The sequence below is a fragment of the Rattus norvegicus genome, chromosome 6, assembly GCF_036323735.1.
Source record: "Rattus norvegicus strain BN/NHsdMcwi chromosome 6, GRCr8, whole genome shotgun sequence".
Classification (NCBI taxonomy): Eukaryota; Metazoa; Chordata; class Mammalia; order Rodentia; family Muridae; genus Rattus; species Rattus norvegicus.
This window is the reverse complement of record NC_086024.1, coordinates 12,314,891-12,337,570: the sequence shown is the minus strand read 5'-3', so window position 1 is coordinate 12,337,570 and position 22,680 is coordinate 12,314,891. Positions and strand designations below refer to the sequence as shown.

General features: G+C 44.8%; 2 protein-coding genes across 6 annotated transcripts in view; one reads left to right on the top strand and one right to left on the bottom strand.

The window, feature by feature from the left end:
- The first annotated feature begins 4,065 nt into the window (after positions 1–4,065).
- Positions 4,066–21,381, top strand: Msh6 (mutS homolog 6). Its single transcript, NM_001398548.1, has 10 exons — positions 4,066–4,395; positions 10,129–10,331; positions 14,227–14,411; positions 15,247–17,782; positions 18,852–19,120; positions 19,830–19,947; positions 20,065–20,154; positions 20,654–20,808; positions 20,890–21,089; positions 21,213–21,381. Exons 1-10 carry the CDS (start codon positions 4,145–4,147, stop codon positions 21,292–21,294), a joined length of 4,089 nt encoding a protein of 1,362 aa, NP_001385477.1. The 5' UTR covers positions 4,066–4,144; the 3' UTR covers positions 21,295–21,381.
- The window catches only part of Fbxo11 (F-box protein 11), a 75,876-nt gene continuing 74,543 nt past the window's right edge, over positions 21,348–22,680 (bottom strand). For 4 of the 5 annotated variants that reach the window (XM_039112126.2, XM_039112127.2, XM_017594113.3 and 1 more), the window contains exon 23: positions 21,348–22,655. In XM_039112126.2, coding sequence (XP_038968054.1) covers positions 22,526–22,655 — 130 coding nt within the window. In that variant the 3' untranslated portion in view covers positions 21,348–22,525. The remainder of the gene's footprint in view (positions 22,656–22,680) is intronic. The other variant, NM_181631.2, reaches the window with a different exon arrangement.

Genomic DNA, 22,680 nt, shown 5'->3' with positions numbered 1-22,680 from the left:
CAGCCGGGCTCTTCCGACTGTTCTCCGCCCGTGGAACGTCTTCCAGGGGCTGCAGCCTGCGGGCCGAGGGGCGTCCTCCGCTTCCGCAGCCAGAGGGTCCTCACGAACCACAAAGGCAGCTGCACTGAGTGGGGATACACATCCACTCTCCTAGCACAGGGCAGGAATACACATCCACCCTCTTAGCACAGACACAGAGTGGGATTCCACGTCCACTCTCTAAGCACTGACCAGAGTGAGACTCCACTTCCACTCTCTGAGCACTGACCAGAGTGAGACTCCACGTCCACTCTCTAAGTACTGACCAGAGTGAGACTCCACGTCCACTCTCCAAGTACTGACCAGAGTGAGATTCCACCGGTACCGAGACACACATATATACACACACGGCGGAACCAAAACACAGACAGACACAGACTGACGAATGCAGCGCCGCTCACACAGAGACACTCAGACAAACATCCAACTCACCTCCAAGGGGTCTTCGGAGTCTGGGGTGGTCACAAAGATCCCGGACGAGCCCCCATTATGAAAGATCCCACGTAGAGAGACCCTTTCTAAAGTCGAGGGAAATCGCGGACCCCAGACATAGAGAGACCATTTTGGATGTAATAAGCAAAGGTGAGGTTTATTACGGAGACCTATTACAGAGATCTCCGGGCCAACAGGTATCCCGCGCAGGAGACAGAGGTGTCGGCCCCGAAACTCAAAAGTCAGAGGTTTATATAGAGAAAGCTAGGGGTTTTTGGCGTGGTTACATGTAATTGGCTCATTCAAACATAGCAGTGAGAACAAAGCAGAAAGAGTACGTGCTAGAAGTCAGGGGTTTATCAGGGGCCGGAGGACACCTAGTTGAAATATGGCCCTGAGTGAGCTGGGGGGAGATGTCTTCCTGCCAGACGTCCCATGAATCAGTCCCATTAACTCAGGCTGGTTCTTGCATTCCTTTTCTTTATGGCTTGCCAGTCCTGCCTGGACAGTGTTTCCTGTGCTCCTTTATCTTTATGGCCTGCTAGTCCTGGCTGCAGGGCTTAGCCCTGGGTCTGTGGCTTTTTGGGGTTTATTCTTTTAATTTTGTATCTCTAAACCTAGAATTCATATAATTCTCCTTTCAATGCTAAGACCTGACCTCTCAGTCTTCTGCAAGAACAGCAAGGACTTTTAATTGGCGAGCTCCCTTTCCAGCCTCTCCACAGCTGTGATGTTGTGCCTCTAGCTCTAGGGAAGTTGAGGTAGGGTGATCTGAACCCTGAGGTCAGCCTAGGTCACAAAGCAAGAACCAGATTCAAACGAGTAAAGAGTAAGGTGAACTGAGAACACGTGTAAAAGTCACCTACTGCAAAGAAGCAAAGGAAAATTAGGTCTGCCCAAACGCAGCAAATCATTTACTCTTTTTAAAAAATTAATTTAAGGGGCTGGAGAGATGGTTCAGCAGTTAAGAGCACTGACTGCTCTTCCAGAGGTCCTGAGTTCAATTCCCAGCAACCACATGGTGGCTTATAACCCTCTGTAATGGGATCTGATGCCCTCTTCTGGTGTGTCTGAAGAAAGTGATAATGAGCTCACATACATTAAATAAATAAACAAATCTTTAAAAAATTAATTATTGATTTTGCCAGAGTCTCAACCGCATAACCCTCGCTGGCCTGAGCTCATTACATAGACCAGGCTGGCCTCTGCCAGGTCCAAACCACCACTCCCACAGATAGTGCTGGTGACATTGTTCCTAAACAGAAGACCTTTGGATAAACAAGCCCGAAAGTTTCTGTTTTTAGAAGAGCAAATCTTTAAAGGCAGTTTCTCTTCACCAAGAACCTCCCTTAATGGTCCTGGAAGGTCAACTGCCTCAGGCCACACCACCCAGTTTAACCATTGTTAACAGAATAACAACACAGTAGCCTATGTCAGCTCAGATATCCCCCACCCCCACTGTCAAAGTCTGCTGTTTTCCCAACAGTTTGAGATAGCTCTGCCCCAAGAGAATGGCCTTAGCAGTTTGATCCCAAATAAATTTTTCAGTCTACACCGTGGTCTAGCTTGGTAGTTTCTCTGCACCATCCCTTATAGCCTCGAAAACTCACAGAGATTCATCTGCCTCCCAAGGACTGAAATCAAGGGTGTGGCCTACCATACCAAGCTTCTTCTTTTTTTTTTTTTTTTACATTTATTTAGTCCCTTGGGGTGTGTGTGTGTGTGTGTGTGTGTCACACATCCCAAACCTATGGAACCCAAGTGTGGAGGTCAGAGGATAATTTGCAGGAATCCTTCACAGTGCGATTCCAAGGATAGAATTCAGGTCTCTAGGCTTGGCTCCAAAGCACCTTTACAAGCTGAGCTGTCTTTGCACAACAAAGCAAATCTTTTACCAAAGGGAAGGTTTGCTAGCCAGAGTTAATTCCATACTTAGAAGTAGATTAAGTCTCCCAAATTCATTCATTCTTTCTTTCTCCCTTTCTTTTCTTCTTTTTTAAAGATTTACTTATTTATTATATATATAAGAACACTGTAGCTGTTCAGACACACCAGAAGAGGGCATCAGATCTCATTACAGATGGTTGCAAGCCACCATGTGGTTGCTGGGATTTGAACTCAGGACCTTTGGAAGAGCAGTCAGTGCTCTTTTTTTTTTTTTTCGGAGCTGGGGATCGAACCCAGGGCCTTGCGCTTCCTAGGCAAGCGCTCTACCACTGAGCTAAATCCCCAACCCCAACAGTCAGTGCTCTTAACCACTGATCCATCTCTCCAGCCCCCCCTCCTCTCCTATCCTCCCCTCCCCCTCCCCCTCCCCCTCCCCCTCCCCCTCCCCCTCCCCCTCCGCCTTTTTCTTTCCGAGACAGGATTTCTCAGTGTAACAGAACCTTGGCTCTCTTGGAACTGTAGCTGGTGCTGTTTTTGTTCCACCTGCCTCTGTCTCTTGAGCGTTGGGGTTAAAGGCACACACCATTATGCCCAGCTCCAATTTCTTTCTTGAATCTGAATAGGAGCTTTAATTTTCTAAAAGTCTTGTAATCAACCTGAAAGGAAAACCTTGAGGAAGGACACTTGAATCCCTTCCCTTTGGTTATTGGGCAATTGAAATAATGCTTCCCAAGGAATTGGAATTTCTTGGCAGGGAGGGGCAAGGCAACGAAAGCCTCTGGTTAGTCTGAGGAAGAGCTTGGTTTCCGGAAGGAGATTTCACACAGATCTGAAATGCGTTGAATCACCTTGCACACAGTCTGTAGCAGAGATTATGCTGGGACCCTTGCCAAGCCCATTCTGGTTCCTGTTGCCCTGTTTAACCTAAACCTCACACCAGTACAACAAAGATGAACTGGGGCGGGGGGGGGGGGTGAACCTTTTCTTCCTAATGAGAATCTTTGAATAAATCTTTCCCAGGTTTTTACTCTTTTATTCAATTATTGAGGACGAGTGGGAGAGTCTAGCTTGTTAGAGTTGCTAGGGCCCAGGCTTTGACGCTGAACATTACCATAGCAATCGCAGTTTCTAAAATATAAAAAATTCTGCACACCTATGCCAAAGGGCTCAGATAAGATTGTGAACCTAAACTCCCCACCTCGTATAATGAGGGGTAAACTAGTGGAGGCAGTGACGGGCCGAGGAAAGTTTTGTGGGTAGCTGGTTTGAAATACAAAATTAGTCTTGCACTTGGCATTCACAAGTGCGGCTCTGCTCTGCACACTGCTCTGCGAACAGTGGCAAACGGTAACAGTCAATTTCTCAGATCTTTTCGGTCCAACCACAGGACCACCCGCAGCGCCAGGTGTTTCCGGAGCAGGTTCGATGCGGCTTCCCGCAAGGTGCACCCCGCCGTTCCAGCGACCGCGCTAGCCACTTCCGTCTTCTACCTGCAGACTTGTCAGGGTAGCCACCCGGATCTCAACTGCTTTCCGCAGGCCCAATTTCAAGGCCCGCCAACCCGAGCATGAGGGCCCCCTCGCCCCGCCCACCGACGCCAGGGCACGTCGGAGGCGGGGGTCCCGCCCACCGCGCAGGCCGAGACGCTCGCGGATTGGCCGCCGGGCTGCGGGTGCTCGGGTCGGACGCGCCTCCTCCCGGCTTTCCCGCCAGCAGTGGCCGCGCGGCGGATGCCGTCCCTGTAGGCGCTCGGAGTGGTGGACCATTCGGCCCGTCAGCCTTCATCATGTCGCGACAAAGCACCCTATACAGCTTCTTCCCCAAGTCCCCGGCGCTCGGCGACACCAAGGAGGCCGCGGCCCGGGCCTCACGCAAAGGTGCCGCCGCCTCCGGAGCCTCCGCTTCCCGGGGCCGGGATGCGGCCTGGAGCGAGGCTGGACCTGGGTCCCGGCCCGCAGCGTTATCCACCTCGTTGCCGGAGGCAAAGGACCTTAACGGAGGGCTGCGGAGGTCGGCCGCGCCCGCGGTCCCCGCCAGGTAGCCGACTCCGGGCTGAGGCGGCGCGCGGGCGCCCGGAAGGAGGGGGAGGCTGCTCAGTGCCAGGCGGCGGCGGGAGGAGGGGCGGCCTGCCCGGGAGAAGCGTGGCTGGTGCCTGGGACGCTGCGAGCGCCCTCCCGCCTCGGGGCGTGGGGTGGGTCAGGAGGCTCGGGTGCGGAGACACCCTCCCCCGAGTTGGCCGGGGCCGGGAGTGTGTCCGTCTGCGGTCCGGGGTCTGAGGGGGCGGGGAGGGGAGCTCCTCAGAGTAGTGTGGTTACTTACGGTGAAGAGGCCTGGAAGGAAGGGAACTTGGGTTGCAGGTGGAAAGTTTGTATGTAGTGAAAGCGGTGCTCCGGCTTGGGACGACAATTTTTAATTCACGATCGATTCCACAGGAGGGAAAGGTGCGGAAGGTTTTTCGCAGTTAGTGGGTCTTCGGAGTGTTGAACAAGTCCTGGGCAAGAAGGTGTGCTGGGGAAGCTTATCTGGAATTGGACTCGCACTTACTGTATTTAGCAGTCCTTTGTAGGAGCAACTAGAACCTCTTTTGTTTAAACAAGTAATGTAATGGTGGCCGTTTAATAAGAGACTCAAAACAATTTCATCAGATCAAATCGCTGGCTAATAGTTTTTCTGCAGCGATTTCTGATGGGCAGGCGTCCTACAGGAAATGTTGAATTTTTCAAAATTTAGCTGTAATTGTAGGAGCAGTCTCCTTGTTTGTGTGTGGGGGCGGTTCGTGTTTTTGTGGTACTGGGCCTGGAGTATATACTTTGCATGCTGGTACCACCGAGCTTTCGCGGCTAGCCTGCAACTGTTTGTTTAAATACCGGAAAAGGCCGCTTGAGTAGTCTAGGTTTGGAGGTGAGTTCAGGCCTGCTAGAGAATTATCAGTAGGCTCTGCTTGTGGGGGAAATTTAGCATCTGGTGAGAAATACATGCTTACTTGGATGCGAATTGGTTTTGTGGTATCCAAAATAAAGGCATGCACTTACTTTGCTGTAAGATACTTTATGTATTTTAATAAGTATCCAGATTAAAAACTGTCCCAAAGCCAGTTCAAGAGTGCAAGTATATTCCATCCATACTAAGTCCAAATAAATGTCTGTGGACCCATCCGCTGGGATTACAGGCTCTGGTCTTTTTAGTTTCAGTTAGAAGCCCCCTACACGCACATGCTCGCGCGCGCGCGCGCACACACACACACACACACACACACACACACACACACACACACACACACACTAGAGGTTTGTCTGCAAAATTTATTAATATGGTATTTATAATTAGATTGAATTTGCCACGTCTTGCTTTGTAGACCACATTTGCCTTGAATTTAACAACCCCTCATTAACACACACACACACCGTTTCTGAAACTGTTACCACCACCACCCTGGAATGCTGGAGTACAGCCATGAACCATTTTTATGGTCTGTTCTTGTGGTAGGTCGGCTTTGAACTTCATGTATAGATGGAAATGACTTCGAACTCCGAATTCTTCTGTTTTCTCTTCCGAAGTGTGGTATTACAGGCCTGTGCCTCCATGTCTAGCTTCTTCTCTTTCATAGTCGGTTGAAATGTTTGTTAATGAGTTAGTTTTACAGCTAGTTGTTGGTCCCACAAGCACAAAGTATCCCAGAGTCTCCCAGGTAACAGGAAGTGCTCTGCTTGTGACTGTGCTGCTACCTGGGCTTATTATGTTTACTTCATAAATGCCTTTGAAGTGCCTAAGGTAACACCATCTTGCCTTGACTCCATTTTTGTGTCCACCTAGATACTTCACCCTCATTCACCCAGTAACCATGTGGCCTTGGCAACACTTTCAGGACTGTCACCCTCAACCACTGTCCAGATGTAACCAAAGTAACATTTGCACAAGCTAAAATATAAAATAACTAAGAAGGATAAATAAAAAAAAAATCTGTAAGGTTGTGTCTGAAAAACACTGCTAAGCTTTGCAAAAAGACAAATGTTCTAAAGTTACTCCAAAATCACCCTGGCCCCGCCTCCATCAACACTGATTTAATTGTTTTTGTCTTAAACATGCTGTGGCCCTGAGCTTCAGTACTAAGAGGCATTTTGGTGGCCTTAGTCCACGCTTGGTGTGGGCATTATTAAAAGACTCATGCTCTTAGTTGTCTTAAATAACATGGTTGTTGGTGACTATTTTCCTTACTACAGGACAACACAACCTTTTATCCCTGCACTTGTGCAGATGGATCTCAGTGAGGTGAGGCTAGTTTATTTGGAGAGTTCAGGCTAGCCAGTGCTACATATTGAGACTATGAAAGAGTAAAGTTTATTTTGTGTTTATGGTGTTTGTGTGTGTCCACACCACAGGTGTACCTAGTGCCTGTGAAGGATAAAAGGGTTACAGATAGTCCTGAGCTCCTCTGTGGGTGCTGAGATTTGAACCTGGGTCTTCTGGGAGAATAGCTAGTGCTCTTCATTTCTGAGCCTCATCTCTAGCCTTCCTAATTAATATTTTGGGATAGTCTCATATCCTCAGCTGGCCTCAAAACTTGCTGTGTAATAGAGGGCAACCTTGAACCTCTGATTCCCCTGCTTCTGGGGAATTCGGTTTGGGTTTCTCCACATAGCCCTGGCTATCCTGGAACTCTTATCTGTAGACCAGACTGGCCTTGAATTCAGAGATCCACCTGCCTCTGCTGGGATTAAGGGTGTGACCTGCCAATGCCCAGCCACTTTCTTAAAATTAAAAAGTTATGGAGCCCAATGTATGCTACTGGGGCAGATAAGATAATTTTGGCTCACTTATTTCTCTTTCCTTCCCTTTGGTTATAAAGAACACAGTTCAGGAACAGGTAAACATGGGTGTATTTTACCTGCATGCATGTATGTGTATCCATGTACATACCTGCTTGAGGAAGGTCAGAGGAGGACCTCAGCCTCTGGAGTTAGACAATTGTGAGCTGCCATGTTGGGTACAAGAAACCGAACCTGGTTCCTATGGAAGAATGCCAGTGCTCTTAACTGCTCAGCAACTCTCAAGCCCCGCTATGTCTATATTTTTAAAAATTACCTGTTAGTGTGTATGTGTGCATATGCATGCTATAGTAGGTTGTTAGTGTGTATGTGTGTATGCATGCTACAGTAGGTTGTTAGTGTGTATGTGTGCATATGCATGCTATAGTAGGTTGTTAGTGTGTATGTGTGTATGCATGCTACAGTAGGTTGTTAGTGTGTATGTGTGCATATGCATGCTATAGTAGGTTGTTAGTGTGTATGTGTGTATGCATGCTACAGTAGGTTGTTAGTGTGTATGTGTGCATATGCATGCTACAGTAGGTTGTTAGTGTGTATGTGTGCATATGCATGCTACAGTAGGTTGTTAGTGTGTATGTGTGCATATGCATGCTACAGTAGGTTGTTAGTGTGTATGTGTGCATATGCATGCTATAGTAGTTTGTTAGTGTGTATGTGTGCATATGCATGCTACAGTAGGTTGTTAGTGTGTATGTGTGCATATGCATGCTACAGTAGGTTGTTAGTGTGTATGTGTGCATATGCATGCTATAGTAGTTTGTTAGTGTGTATGTGTGCATATGCATGCTACAGTAGGTTGTTAAGTTTGTATGTGTGCATTTGCATGCTATAGTAGGTTGTTAGTGTGTATGTGTGTATGCATGTGTGCATATGCATGCTATAGTAGGTTGTTAAGTTTGTATGTGTGCATTTGCATGCTATAGTAGGTTGTGGAAATCAGAGGACAACTTAAAAGAGTTGTTCTTCCACCAACTGTCCTAGGGATAGAACTCAGGCCATAGAAGCTTGGCGGCTGAGTTTATCCTTTGAGTCATCTCCTGGGCATATCTTGACCAGTATTTTTTTAGACAGGGTTTCTCAGTGTAGCCCTGGATGTCCTGGAATGCACTCTGTAGCCCACGCCTCTGTCTCCCAAGCACTGGGATTAAAGACATGTGCCACCACACCTGGATGGCTGAACTCTCCTTAAAAATAATTAACATTCTTAATGTGGGGGTATGGGAGGTGGGTATGGTTATGTTGTATGGAGTTCAGGACAATTTGTGAGAGGCACTTTTACCCAGGTACTCTAACTTGCTGAGCCATCACTCTGGCTTAGTCTGAATTTCCTCCCTCTTTTGTTTCTTTCCTTTCCTCTCCTTCTCTTTCCCTTCTCTTTTCCTGCCCCTCCCCCCTTTCGTCTGTTTGTAGCCCAGGCTGGCTTTGAAATAACAGGATCTGCCCCTCTCCTAAGCACTGGGGTTGAGGCTGTGCATCATCAGGATGTATTGGATGGATTGAAATACAGGGTTTTAGTTCAGTACACAGAAGGAAGCCACCTAAAAAATAACCTGGACACGGTGACATATGTCCTTGGCTGTGGGAGAGTCAGGTCCCTGTTTGGCTAGCCTAGCCTGTTTCTCAAGACAAAAACTGTGGCTGGTAACCGAGGAATGACACCTGAGGTTGGCCTCTGTCTCCCATACACATGCATGTGCACAAAGCTGAGCTTTTAGCATTAGAAAAATCTAGACTAGCAAGATGGCTTATTAGGTAAAGAGGCTGCTGCCAAGTCTGATGACCTGAGTTTGACTCCTGGAACCTGCATGGTGGAAGGAGATTTGTCCTCTGCCTCCATGTGCATGCCATTAACACTTACACACACTGAGGAAGTCTGACACTTGTATGTATCAAATGTTTTAATGTACCACTCTTGGAAACTACCAGCCAGGTTTGACCCCATTGGCTTCTTTCCTCTGCCGTAAGAGGTTAAACCCTCCGTGTGGGGAAATATATCCATTGACATTTTATAGCATAAATAAAGAGTGCTTAGAAAGTGTGTGTTTTCCCTCTTAAAGGTTTAGAGAACTCTCCTGGTGGCGCTGGCCTTTAATCCCAGCACAGGAAGATTGAGTCTAAGTCAGTTGACTTGAACTGACTACTCTGGAAATGTCTCAAGTATCCTTGCTGTGGTAGTGTGCTTACTTTAATGTTGTAAGGAGCCGAGGAAAGCTTTTGTGTGATCCTAGAGAATATTGCTATTGCTATTTAATGCATGTGGGCAGGAGTAGTTGTTAGTGGTCTTTCTATTGTGGATAGGGTTCTTATACATCTGTTAGTTCTGAGTCTGTTTCCTTTCTCTCTCTTCTTTTCCTCAAAGACAACCGACGAACTAAATCAAGTTTTGTGAAGAATGAGCCTTTGAAAAATTTCATAGGCATGTGTACTCAAGTGTTAGGCACTTGTTAACAAAACCAGTTTGGTGAGGAGGGACGGCTTTGAACTGACAGCTTTGGATGTTGAGTGCATAGTAGCTCAGCTGGAACAATTCCAGGCTAACTATAACAGAGTCGATAACATAGTTAACAAGCTAATAGTCATGGCTTCAGGTCTGTGGCTTCTGACATGCGCTGAATTGTAATATGGGCATGACTCATACTATAAGTCTATTTTGTGACTGACAGAATAGGGTCTGAATTTTGACATCATTTTAAGACCAAGAAACAGTTGTTCATTGAGTACCAGTTTATTAATTGGCTTAATTGTTAAATAAGCATTGTCTTAGCTTGCTTATGCTATTAGAAATGTTTCTTGAATCTTATTCTGACTTGCCAGAAGCCTCCAAAGGAGTCTTACTTAATGAGAGCTTCCTTAAAATTGTTTATTTGCGAGTAATTGCCTTTGAGGTCAGGTACCCAAATACTAACTGGCATATATACATCTTTATTTTTATTTTGTTTTGCAGTAGTTCTTGTGACTTCTCCCCAGGTGATCTGGTTTGGGCTAAGATGGAAGGTTATCCTTGGTGGCCTTGCCTGGTTTACAATCATCCCTTTGATGGGACATTCATCCGCAAGAACGGGAAATCAGCCCGTGTTCACGTACAGTTTTTTGATGACAGTCCAACAAGGGGCTGGGTTAGCAAAAGGATGTTAAAACCATATACAGGTAAGAGATAAATGGGGGTGGGGGTGATTCATGAAATTGTCGTGTGTGTGTGTGCGTGTGCGTGTGTGTGCGCGTGTGCGTGTGCGCGTGCGTGCGTGAGCGCGGGCGTGCGTGAGCGAGGGCGAGTGTGCTTCCTTAGCAAATTGCAAGAATAGCAATTATAAGATTTCTGACATGATAAAGAGGCAAGGTACAGCTGGTTTTAGCCACTTTGTTTTATATGGAAATTTTATTTTTGTCCTTTGACTTACAGCAATTAAAACCTTTAATTAAAAATTAAATTTTGGGGGGTTGGGGATTTAGCTCAGTGAAGGCCCTGGGTTCAGTCCCCAGCTCCTAAAAAAAAGAAAAGAAAAAAAAATTAAATTTTGGGCTGGAGAGATGGCTCAGCGGTTAAGAGCGCTGACTGCTCTTCCAGAGGACCTGAGTTCAATTCCCAGCAACCACATGGTGGCTCACAACCATCTGTAATGGGATCCGATGCCCTCTTCTGGTGAGTCTGAAGACAGCGACAGTGTACTTATATATATAAAATAAATAAAAGGACCTTTAAAAAATTAAATTTTAAGGAAAATTTGTCTCTTGATTGAGAGTTACGTAAGTGCACTATACTATACTAACTGTACTATAAAACTGAGGCATGGGGCTGGCGAGATAGCTCAGTGGATCTGATGCACTCTCTTGGTGTGTCTGAAGACAGCTACAGTGTACTCATATAAATAAAATTAAAAAAAGAACAAAACTGAGACATGAGAAGTGTAAAGAGTTAAATTATCTCTATTTGAAGTAAATATGTAGCTAATGTAAGCAGGCTAAGTAGCATGAATTGGTGACAGTCTCTAACAGATGCATATCACATGGTCTCCAAAACTGTCACCTATGCATATAGTTGAGTTGTGTGTCACATCAGAACTCTGGTACTATACTGTGGTTTTTAAGCCAGCTTTGTTTGCACAGGCACTGACAGTGCTGCATATTTAATCTCACATTAGCTAAGGGCATGCCTTGTCTCTTGTGTTAGGTACAGTGTAATGCACATTATAATTGCAAGGTAGAGCGCGCTGTGCAGAGTGTGAACAAGGCCACATCCCCTATTCCCAGACAGCCTGGGCTGATACGGACACAAAAGGGTCAGTTTCTCAGAACTCTTCTTAAGAACCGTACCTTTTGGTTAGTATGCTTATCCTGCAAAGGGTACCTTTACCAAATAACATGAATGGAAAGAGGACCAGGAATTTGATTATACTCTTTACTTACCTGCTGTATAACCTTGGTGAATGATACTGTTACTCATATAAAATGAGCTCTTATGGCATCAGATGATAAATGAGTTCTTCAGGATTAATTTTAACATGTTAAAACTGCCTGGACAAAAGAAGAGATCAGGAAAATGTTTATGTTGTCATTGTGTATGTGAAATGTTGTGTCTTGGTCTTTAAAATGTTGTCCTCTGTTCTTTAAAATTCTCATTTGCTGGGCCGAGGCTAGAGTTTGGTGATAGAGCCCTTGCCCAGAATGTGCACAAGTGCAAGACCTTGTTTTTTCCCTTTCAGTGCAGAGTGGGAGGGGAGGGGATCTCGGGAGGGTTGATTGGTGGGTGGGGAGGGAGGACTGAGGGCAGGACAGGACCTGCACCTCATGGCCAGCTTTGGCTGTCCTGGATATTGCCATGTTGACTGGGTTAGGGTCAAGCTCATAGGAGTCACTTGCCCCTGCTTATATTCCAGAGCGCTGAGATAGGGGGTGGGGCCCCATCTTACTTTCTGGGACTAACTTGTGTAGGCTATGTTGAACACACTTTGTAGCCTAGGTTGGCTTTGGCATTTGTTGTTGCCTTGTTTTTGAGTCAGCGTGTTCCTGTAGTCCTGGTGGAAGTTGAAATAATGCATGTTTTGATGCATTAGCTGAGAGGATGGAGGGAAAGGCCTGCTAACTCTATCTTGTAGTTATCGAGGCGAGTGTTTATGGAGTGTAGTGCTGTGCTGTGTCATCTGTGAGAACGCTACGGCGGGTGTTTTGGGAACGGTTCAGAGCCACCTGCCACTTGCGGATGCTTGTCGCATGTCACAGCCTTTGTCCTTCAGAGAGATGAGAAGTTGTACCTTCAGTTTGTCTTAGTCCATCAAAGTGCCTAGCTTCACTGAAATTGAGGTAGTCCTGTTAGTTTTCTTGTACAAAAGGCCATATAATACTGTGGATCTGTTTAATTTAGATACTTGGCTTCTTTTCCACTCATGGTTATATTTAAGCAGAAGAACATATCAGAGACACGTGTATTTCTATTTAATGTCTCTTAGAAAACATAGGGGTTTTTTTTGTTTTTTTTTTAAAGTTGTAAAATTTTGGCTTTTAATATGTAAAGAAAACTTTATTGATATCACAGATTTGTTCTGTTCTCTTCCTAGAAGTACCAATCATATATACCATAGAGATTTCTATCATCTTCTTTATGTACCATTTCTTCTATAATAATTTTTTTTTTATTAACTTGAGTATTTCTTATATACATTTCGAGTGTTATTCCCTTTCCCGGTTTCCGGGCAAACATCCCCCTCCCCCCTCCCCTTCCTTATGGGTGTTCCCCTCCCCATCCTCCCTCCATTGCCGCCCTCCCCCCATAGACTAGTTCACTGGGGGTTCAGTCTTAGCAGGACCCAGGGCTTCCCCTTCCACTGGTGCTCTTACTAGGATATTCATTGCTACCTATGAGGTCAGAGTCCAGGGTCAGTCCATGTATAGTCTTTAGGTAGTGGCTTAGTCCCTGGAAGCTCTGGTTGCTTGACATTGTTGTACATGTGAGGTCTCGAGCCCCTTCAAGCTCTTCCAGTTCTTTCTCTGATTCCTTCAACGGGGGTCCTATTCTCAGTTCAGTGGTTTGCTGCTGGCATGAAAACATAGTTTTTTAAAAGTTATTTGTTTAATATATGAGTGCTCTTATCTGTATGTGTACCAGGAGAGGTCATCAGATCCCATTACAGATGGTTGTGAGCCACCATGTGGTTGCTGGGAATTGAACTCTGGAAGAGCAGACAGTGCTCTTAACCTCTGAGCCATCGCTCCAGCCCCAAGAAATAATTTTTAACGTTAAGTTTGTGATACTATGCATTTCTTGAATAGAGAAAAGCGTTCTCACTTGAAATAATGATGAAAAACAAGTAGTGGATTTACATGTACGAGATCGGCCAGCACCCAGCTATCACATGACATTCACATGAAAGCATTTGTAAATGAAAACAAAGGGTTTTATTTTAAAGCATGGGTCTTGGAAATGTTGCATTTTGGTATTATTAGGAGGGAAATTTTTTTTTAATGATAAGCCCCTTGTTAAAGATATTCAGTTTTTATTTAATTTGTTTTTTGTTTGTTTTTTCCTGAGACAGGTTTTTATGTAGCCCAGGCTAGACTCTGTTTCTTTGTAGCTGAATATGCCCTGAGATCCTGGTTCTCCTGTCTCCCATCTTCTAGAGATTTGATTTAGTATTACCACTCCTGTTCAGCACAGTGCTAGGGCGAGAAGAGCCCAAGGCCTATGCATGCTTAGCAGGCACTCTACCGAGCTGAGTTACAGCCCCAGCCTGGGTATTCAGTTGGGGCAGTGTTAGAAAGCGTTCCTTAAATTGCACTTGTATCTGCTTGACTTTGAGGTTTTTCATACCTGGACCCATGATTCTGAGACATTAGAAGAAAGACTTACGTGGCCTTGGATAACTGAACAGCAAATTCAAATAAGTAAAATTGGGGATTCCAGTTTCATTGCTACCTTTTCCCTGATAAGTCTTTAATCTATGCATATGAAAAAATGCTGTATTAAAAATAACTGATTTTAACTTCTTGTTCATGTTGTAAATTGGCCACTCTTCAGCCACCAGGTTCTTATTTCTAAGTATATTTCTAGGTTCAAAGTCAAAGGAAGCCCAAAAGGGAGGTCATTTCTACAGCTCAAAGTCCGAAATACTCAGAGCAATGCAGCGTGCAGACGAAGCCTTAAGTAAAGACAAGGCTCAGAGGCTTGAGCTGGCAGTCTGTGATGAGCCTTCAGAGCCGGAGGAGGAGGAGGAGGAGGAGGAGGAGGAGACACAGGTCAGTCACTCCTTCTCTTAGGGGAAATGGTGTGGATATGATGAATGAAAGATAGTAAGAAATATTAGTAATTTTATGTGAGTGCCCCATTTCGTTTGTACATGCAGACATCTGTCTTCCCTGGACTGGAACTTATGTTAGCTTATTTAGGATTTCAACAGTCGCCTTTAGGACATTCTTTATACCTGGAGCTGGCCTCACGCTGAGAATCTTCTTGCTTTCTGCCTTTCAAATACTGGGACTACAGGTTGTTACATAGTCCAGGGGATTGAACCCAGGGTAAACGTGTCAGGCAAATGCTCTTCATTTCACCCATCCACTTCACCCACCCACTCCCTTAGGAAAAAGCTATGCTCAGGCCAGCCTAGAACTTTTGCCTCAAGCTCATAAGTAGTTAGGACCTGTCATGCCAGGTTCGGTTTGTGTAAAGTTAGGCTGAATTGAATTCAGTTGAATTGCAAACGGTCTCTCAAGGTGTGTGACATTGAAGCATATGGGTAACATTGCACAGGCCTTGTAGCACATGCTGGCCTTGAGTGCAGCAATAGTGGGGGATAAGTAGCCATCCTCCTGCTACTTATGAATTGGTGAGAATCAAACTCAGATGGACTGCGCTTCCATCCCTGCCCCTTGCCGGCCTTAATACTACAGTAGTCTTTATGCCTCAGCTTCCTGAGTGCTGGGGTTGTAGGCCTGAGTCACAACGTCTGGGTTCCACAGATGGAGTCAGTCAGATTTTGCTTTGGTTGTGCATGTGTGCATGTGTGTGCGTGCACCCAGAGACTGAGCTGAGGGCCTGCTATATTCACAAGCCCTTCCTTCCTTTGCCTGGCAGGTGCATGGGGCCTATTTATCTGATAAGAGTGAAGAGGAAAATCAGGACGAGAGTGAAGAAGAAACACAGCCAAACGCTCAGGGGCCTAGGCGAAGTAGCCGGCAAGTCAAAAAGCGAAGGGTCATCTCAGACTCTGAGAGCGACATTGGCGGCTCTGATGTAGAATTCAAGCCAGACAGTAAGCAAGAAGGCAGCAGTGACGAAGTGAGCAGTGGGGTTGGAGACAGCGATAGCGAAGGCCTGGGCAGCTTTGGCAAAGGCGCTCCAAAGCGGAAGAGAACAGTGGCAGCTCATGGTGGACTTAAAAGGAAAAGTCTGAAGAAGGAAACAGGCTCAGCCAAACAAGCAACTCGCATTCTGTCAGAAACCAAGAGTACCTTGAGTGCTTTCTGTGCCCCGCAGAATTCTGAGTCCCAAACCCATGTCTGTGGAGGAGGTAACGACAGCAGTGGACCCACTATCTGGTATCATGAGACTTTAGAATGGCTTAAGCCAGAGAAGAGAAGAGATGAGAACAGGAGACGGCCAGATCACCCAGACTACAACTCCTCCACACTGTATGTGCCTGAAGACTTCCTCAACTCTTGCACCCCGGGGATGAGGCGGTGGTGGCAGTTCAAGTCTCAGAACTTTGACCTTGTCATCTTCTACAAAGTGGGCAAGTTTTATGAGTTGTATCACATGGACGCTGTCATTGGTGTCAGTGAGCTGGGACTGATATTCATGAAGGGCAACTGGGCCCACTCTGGTTTTCCAGAGATCGCATTTGGCCGATTCTCGGATTCCTTGGTGCAGAAGGGCTATAAGGTGGCCCGAGTGGAACAGACTGAGACCCCAGAGATGATGGAGGCACGGTGCCGGAAAATGGCGCATGTGTCTAAGTTTGATAGAGTGGTGAGAAGGGAGATTTGTAGGATCATTACCAAGGGCACACAGACCTATAGTGTGCTGGATGGTGATCCCTCCGAGAACTACAGTAGGTATCTTCTGAGCCTCAAAGAGAAAGAGGAAGATTCTTCTGGTCACATGCGTGCATATGGTGTGTGCTTTGTTGATACTTCACTGGGCAAGTTTTTCCTGGGCCAGTTTTCAGATGATCGCCACTGTTCCAGACTTAGGACTCTAGTGGCACACTATCCTCCAGTACAGATTTTGTTTGAGAAAGGAAATCTCTCAACAGAAACCAAAACAGTCCTGAAGGGTTCACTGTCATCTTGCCTTCAGGAAGGCCTGATTCCAGGTTCCCAATTTTGGGATGCCACTAAGACTTTGCGAACACTCCTGGAGGGAGGGTATTTTACTGGAAATGAAGGCAGTGGTGCAGAGCTGCCCCCGGTGCTTAAAGCTATGACGTCAGAGTCAGATTCTGTTGGGCTGACACCAGGAGAGGAGAGTGAGTTATCTCTGTCTGCTCTAGGTGGTTGTGTTTTCTACCTCAAAAAATGCCTGATTGATCAGGAGCTTCTGTCAATGGCTAATTTTGAAGAGTATTTTCCCTTGGATTCTGACATGGTTGGCACAGTAAAACCTGGTGCTGTCTTTACTAAAGCCAGTCAGCGAATGGTGCTAGATGCGGTGACATTAAGCAACCTGGAGATTTTCCTGAATGGGACAAATGGCTCTACTGAAGGGACTCTGCTAGAGAGGCTGGATACCTGCCATACCCCTTTTGGCAAGCGACTCTTAAAACAGTGGCTTTGTGCCCCCCTCTGTAGTCCTTCTGCTATCAGTGACCGTCTAGATGCCATTGAAGACCTGATGGCTGTGCCTGACAAAGTCGCCGAAGTTGCAGACCTCCTGAAGAAGCTGCCAGATCTTGAGAGGCTACTGAGTAAGATTCATAATGTTGGGTCTCCCCTAAAGAGCCAGAACCATCCAGATACTAGGGCTATAATGTACGAAGAAACGACATACAGCAAAAAAAAGATCATCGATTTTCTTTCTGCTCTAGAAGGATTCAAAGTAATGTGTAAAATTACAAGGCTCATGGAGGATGTCGCTGATGGGTTTAAGTCTAAAACCCTGAAGCAGGTTGTGACTCTGCAAACAAAAAGTCCTAAAGGCCGTTTTCCTGATCTGACCGCAGAACTGAACCGATGGGATACAGCTTTTGACCATGAGAAGGCTCGAAAGACTGGACTCATTACCCCAAAAGCAGGGTTTGACTCAGATTATGACCAAGCACTTGCTGACATAAGAGAGAATGAACAGAGCCTCTTGGAGTACTTAGACAAACAGCGGAGTCGGATCGGCTGTAGAAACATAGTCTACTGGGGAATTGGTAGGAACCGTTACCAGTTAGAGATTCCAGAGAATTTTGCTACCCGAAATCTACCTGAAGAATATGAGTTGAAGTCTACCAAAAAGGGCTGTAAACGATACTGGACCAAAGTGATTGAGAAGAAACTGTCTAATCTTATAAACGCTGAGGAACGCAGGGACGCATCTTTAAAGGACTGCATGCGGCGTCTGTTCTATAACTTTGACAAGAATCACAAGGACTGGCAGTCTGCTGTGGAGTGCACTGCAGTGCTGGGTAAGGCTCCGAGTCACCCTGTGTGTCACAGCTGTGCATCTCTAGACCTAACTGTGTTTATGTAAGTGTGTGCGTGGGTACGTTAAACTGACTATATTGCACGAAACAATTTTAAGGAACTAAAACTTAGATTTCAGCCTTAAGACATTTTTTTCCCTATACCCTTGAAATAGTTTCGAATTGTATTATTAAGGGAAGATTTATTTTCAAGTCTCTTTTAAAAATATCACTGATATTAGGTAATTTCCTGATTTAAGGATCTCTAGCCCATGAACGCCTAGCATTCCTCCTGCCTCAGATCCCCAAATGCTAGGATTGCTTAGAGGACTGGACCACTATTATTACCCAGCTTTTATAATTTTGTTATGTCATGCTGGGGAATCAGACCTAGATAGAGCTTTGTGCATGCTGGGCTGTTTATAAACACTGCCACTGAGCCAAATTCTCGCTCAAATTGCTTTTATAATTGAGTAAATTTGGTTTAATTCTTTGTGGTTCTTTTGTATTAAAGTCAAATTTGCATGGAAATAATTGGGGGGGTGGATCTAGGCTTTATGTAACTCTAGCTCTTTGCCTTGATTAGTGTACTTATAATTTGGTTATCTTTAAATATCAATATTAAATATCTGGAGCCATTTAGGTATGTTTTGTTGGGGGTGGTGAACAGTGTTGGGGATTAAATGTAGTACTTCAAGCACAGGCTTGACTGTGGCCCTAGCTGGCCTGGAGCTCACACAGATGCCCGCCTAGGCTTGCCAAGTGCTGGGATTAGAGATGTGTGCTCCTTTGGCAGCAAAGCGTTTTAGGACAGAACAGCATTTTTACGTTGACTGAGAAGTTCAGTACTTCATTGTGTGTCGAGAGGTTAGGCATGCAGGAAGTCTCTTTCCACCATGTGGATCCTGGGAACTTGGGTCACTGGGCTTGGTTGCAAGCACCTTGGTCTGCAGAACCATCTTGGTGGTCAGTTTTTAAAAAGGCATAGAAGCAGGCACAGGTACTGTGTGTGTGGTGGTTATAAGTTCACCCAATAAGAAATTAAAATGAAGTCCTGTATCGTCTTTGACAGATGTCTTACTGTGCCTGGCTAGCTATAGCCAAGGAGGAGATGGCCCGATGTGTCGCCCAGTACTTCTGTTACCAGGAGAAGACACACATCCCTTCTTAGAGCTTAAAGGCTCACGGCATCCCTGCATTACAAAGACTTTCTTTGGAGATGATTTTATTCCTAATGACATTCTGATCGGCTGTGAGGAAGACGCAGAGGCGGACGGCAAAGCCTATTGTGTGCTTGTTACTGGGCCAAATATGGGGGGCAAATCTACACTCATAAGACAGGTAACTTATTTTTCATGTTCTATTAATTAGAAAGTAAGCCAGAAACAAAGGCAAACGCTATACAGTGTGGTCTACTATGTAATCTTGTCCTTTTTCCCAGAGAGCAGTCACATAAGAGAATCAAAGGGAATCTCCTCGTTTAAGTTTTGTCTCACCAGCCAGATAGCTCTTAGCTAATGTTACAGATAACTGCTTGGCTATAGCAAGTGGTAGGAAACACTTGATTATCATGCGTGAGACCCTGGGATTCTCATGACCAACAAAGGAAGGGGAGGGGAGCCTTTAGAAAGTACATTCATAATGGTGCTAGGGATTGAGCCTAGGGCCTCTTACCATCAGACACATTTGTACTTCCTGATGTGGTCCTTTTATCTCTTTCCATTATGTACTAGAATTGGCCAACCACGGAACTAAAATTGGCCTTTAAAAGATTCCTACGAATATCATTGTAGTCTAATTTACTAACAAAATTGGCCGTATTGCATATATTTTTCAACTTTAAAGCAAGTATAGGGGTTATTCTGAGATAAATTTGCTGGATCCAGGATTGGTTCCAGGCATTCATGGTAGTTTTAAATTCATGGTAGTTTTGTTAGCTAGGCTTTACTCATGGGACACCAGATTCCTACTTAAGGCTTCTTGAATTTAATGTGTATTGTGTACAGATAGGTTTTTAAATGCCAATCATACCACCTGTCCATTTTCACAGGCTGGTCTGTTAGCTGTGATGGCCCAGATGGGTTGTTATGTACCTGCCGAGCTGTGTAGGCTCACACCAGTGGATAGAGTGTTTACTCGACTTGGTGCCTCCGATAGAATCATGTCAGGTGAGTGATGGCAAGATCACGCCAAGATTACGCCAGGGTAATCACAACACAGGTTTTGTACTTGCTCTCCATATTCAAACAGGATATAATCTACTGTTAATTCTCTTTCTTTTTTAGGGGAAAGTACATTTTTTGTTGAGTTGAGCGAAACTGCTAGCATACTCAGGCATGCGACAGCACACTCTCTGGTACTTGTGGATGAATTAGGTAAGACAGTTGGTGTTTGGATGCCATTGGGAGTAGCTACTAAGATTGTTTCCCTCATCAGTCAGAGTGTGCCTGTCTGGCAGGAAGGCACTTGGACCTGCCACCCTCCTTTCCCCCCTTTTGGTTTCTCTGTGTAGCCCTGGAGCTCACTATGTGGGGCAGGCTGGCCTTGAACTCGGATTAAGGTGGTGCAGTGCTTACATTGCTCATAACTGCTAGCTATCTATCTCTTTTGCCCTCTTAGACTTCTTGAGGTATTTTTGGTGTGGGGGCATGTTTCAGGCCATTGCAGGCTCCTGATCCATGCTTGTTTTTCATTTCTGACAGACTGGCCTTGAGCCTGACATAGCTGAGTCATCAAGCCTGTAAGAACTTTGTTTCTTATTGGTAACCTGTTACCCTAAAGCTCTGTCCCATGTAACATGGTGCCTGTTAAAGTGTTTGTTACTGTCATGAGGTGTACATCTCTTCTTAATGCACAATGATTTCACTTCCACAGGAAGAGGGACTGCAACTTTTGATGGGACAGCAATAGCCAGTGCGGTTGTTAAAGAACTCGCTGAAACCATAAAGTGTCGAACACTGTTTTCTACACACTATCATTCATTAGTAGAGGATTATTCTAAAAATGTTTGTGTGCGCCTAGGACATATGGTATGTGGAATCAACCAGACATTTTTTTCTATTGGCAGTAGACAGTAGAGCTGTGATAAAACAAACTCTTCTTTCTTGAAGGCATGCATGGTGGAAAATGAATGTGAGGATCCCAGCCAGGAGACCATTACTTTCCTCTATAAATTCATTAAGGGAGCTTGTCCTAAGAGCTATGGCTTTAATGCAGCAAGGCTTGCTAATCTTCCAGAGGAAGTTATTCAGAAGGGACACAGAAAAGCAAGAGAATTTGAGAGGATGAATCAGGCATTACAACTATTTCGGTAATTATATCAGTATAATTTCCCTATAACTGACTTTAAATAAAGACTTGGAAGGCTGGTATGGTACAGAGACAAAAAGAAATAATTCGTTTTTCTTCTCTCTCTCTCTCTTTTTTTTTTAAGGGAAGTTTGTCTGGCTAGTGAAAGGCCGACTGTAAACAGTGAAGCTATCCATAGGTTGCTGGCTTTGGTTAACCAATTGTAGACTACATTGGAAGCTGAGTTGACTTTTGAAAAAGGTGGTAAATTCAGACAACATTATGATCTAATAAACTTTATTTTTTAAAAATGACCATTTTTCCATTTTCTTTCTAGGAAATTAAACCCTTTTAATTCTTATCTACCTTCTACATAATGGTTATTGAATACTCCACAATATATTAAGTCTAGATGTTATGGTACATGCATACACTTTCAGGCTGTTTATACCCACTGTCACCAATACACATAAATGGGGGGGGGCGCTATGAAACTGTATAGAGCTGCATATATACTGGTCTCAGCTTAATGCAGGAAATTGCCGTAATTTCCAGCTGTTTTGTCTAAACTGTTCAAATAAAAACTATGAACAGAGTTCAAATACAGGACTGTTTTGAAGAGACTTTCTAAAGTGTACTTTAAAACATAGTAGTTTTTACCTTTCACAAAACTGAGATACAAGAATACTTTTGTTTTACAGTGCATCCCTTCCTAGGAAGTCTCATTAAAACACTCACTTTTTCTAGGGGTGATTTTTTTTTTTTTTGAATGCTGCACAGGAAAGGGAAGGAAATAATAGTCTTAACTTTTCTTAAAGGATACCAGAAACATTGCTGGATATAATTTAAGATTAGTGTTTTTCTCTTTCATAGAAAGAACGTACATCTGGGACATGAGTACAGTTACAGCAAGTCTAGGTGTGCTAACAAAACAGGGCACATTCAAGTACAATAAGATTGGCTTGAAATTAAAAACAAACTACATGAGATTAAAGCATTAAAATCATATTCTCAATCTGAATACATGTTAAAAAAAATCAATGCAGAAGTGCTAGCTCACATTTACCATATTACAAAAGCAATTGGTACCCATGTCCATAACGGCAGCGACAAAGCTGAAGTCTGTTGAAGGTCACTACTGCAAGTCAGACTGCATTCGATGCTAGCTGTAACAACACCAGCTTTCCAGAGGTTGGCATCTGTACAAAACTGCAGCTTATTTCTTCACTTCTGTCCCTTCAAAGTCTTTACACAGTAATGCTAAAATACCCAGCCTTGAGATCCTGAGTCAATATATTGCCACTTTCTTTTTGGTAGCTTGAGCTTCATAGTGTCAACTGACCTTGTGTGTCCATTTTTTCAGTACAGTCTCTTTCTGTAGCATGGGCAAGTATTTTATCTTCCAAAAGATGTTTTAAGTTATGTTAGGATGGCAGGACTTTTTCTTAGGGAAGGAGTTCAGTTGTGCTGCAACGTATTAGACTCTATAGGTGGGGCAGAGTCATATAGTGTGTCTGTATCATGTGTTGGCTCACCAGCTAATGTACAAGGATTGGACAGTGTTCCAGCACCACAGTCACAGAAAAACCTAAAGCAAAATGGAAACCCAAGAA

Coding starts and splice junctions, on each gene's coding strand:
- Msh6 (NM_001398548.1), top strand. CDS start 4,145: ATGTCGCGACAAAGCACCCTATACAGCTTCTTCCCCAAGTCCCCGGCG. Junction 19,121..19,829: donor AATCTACACTCATAAGACAG/GTAACTTATTTT, acceptor CCATTTTCACAG/GCTGGTCTGTTAGCTGTGAT. Junction 20,809..20,889: donor GTGTGCGCCTAGGACATATG/GTATGTGGAATC, acceptor TCTTTCTTGAAG/GCATGCATGGTGGAAAATGA.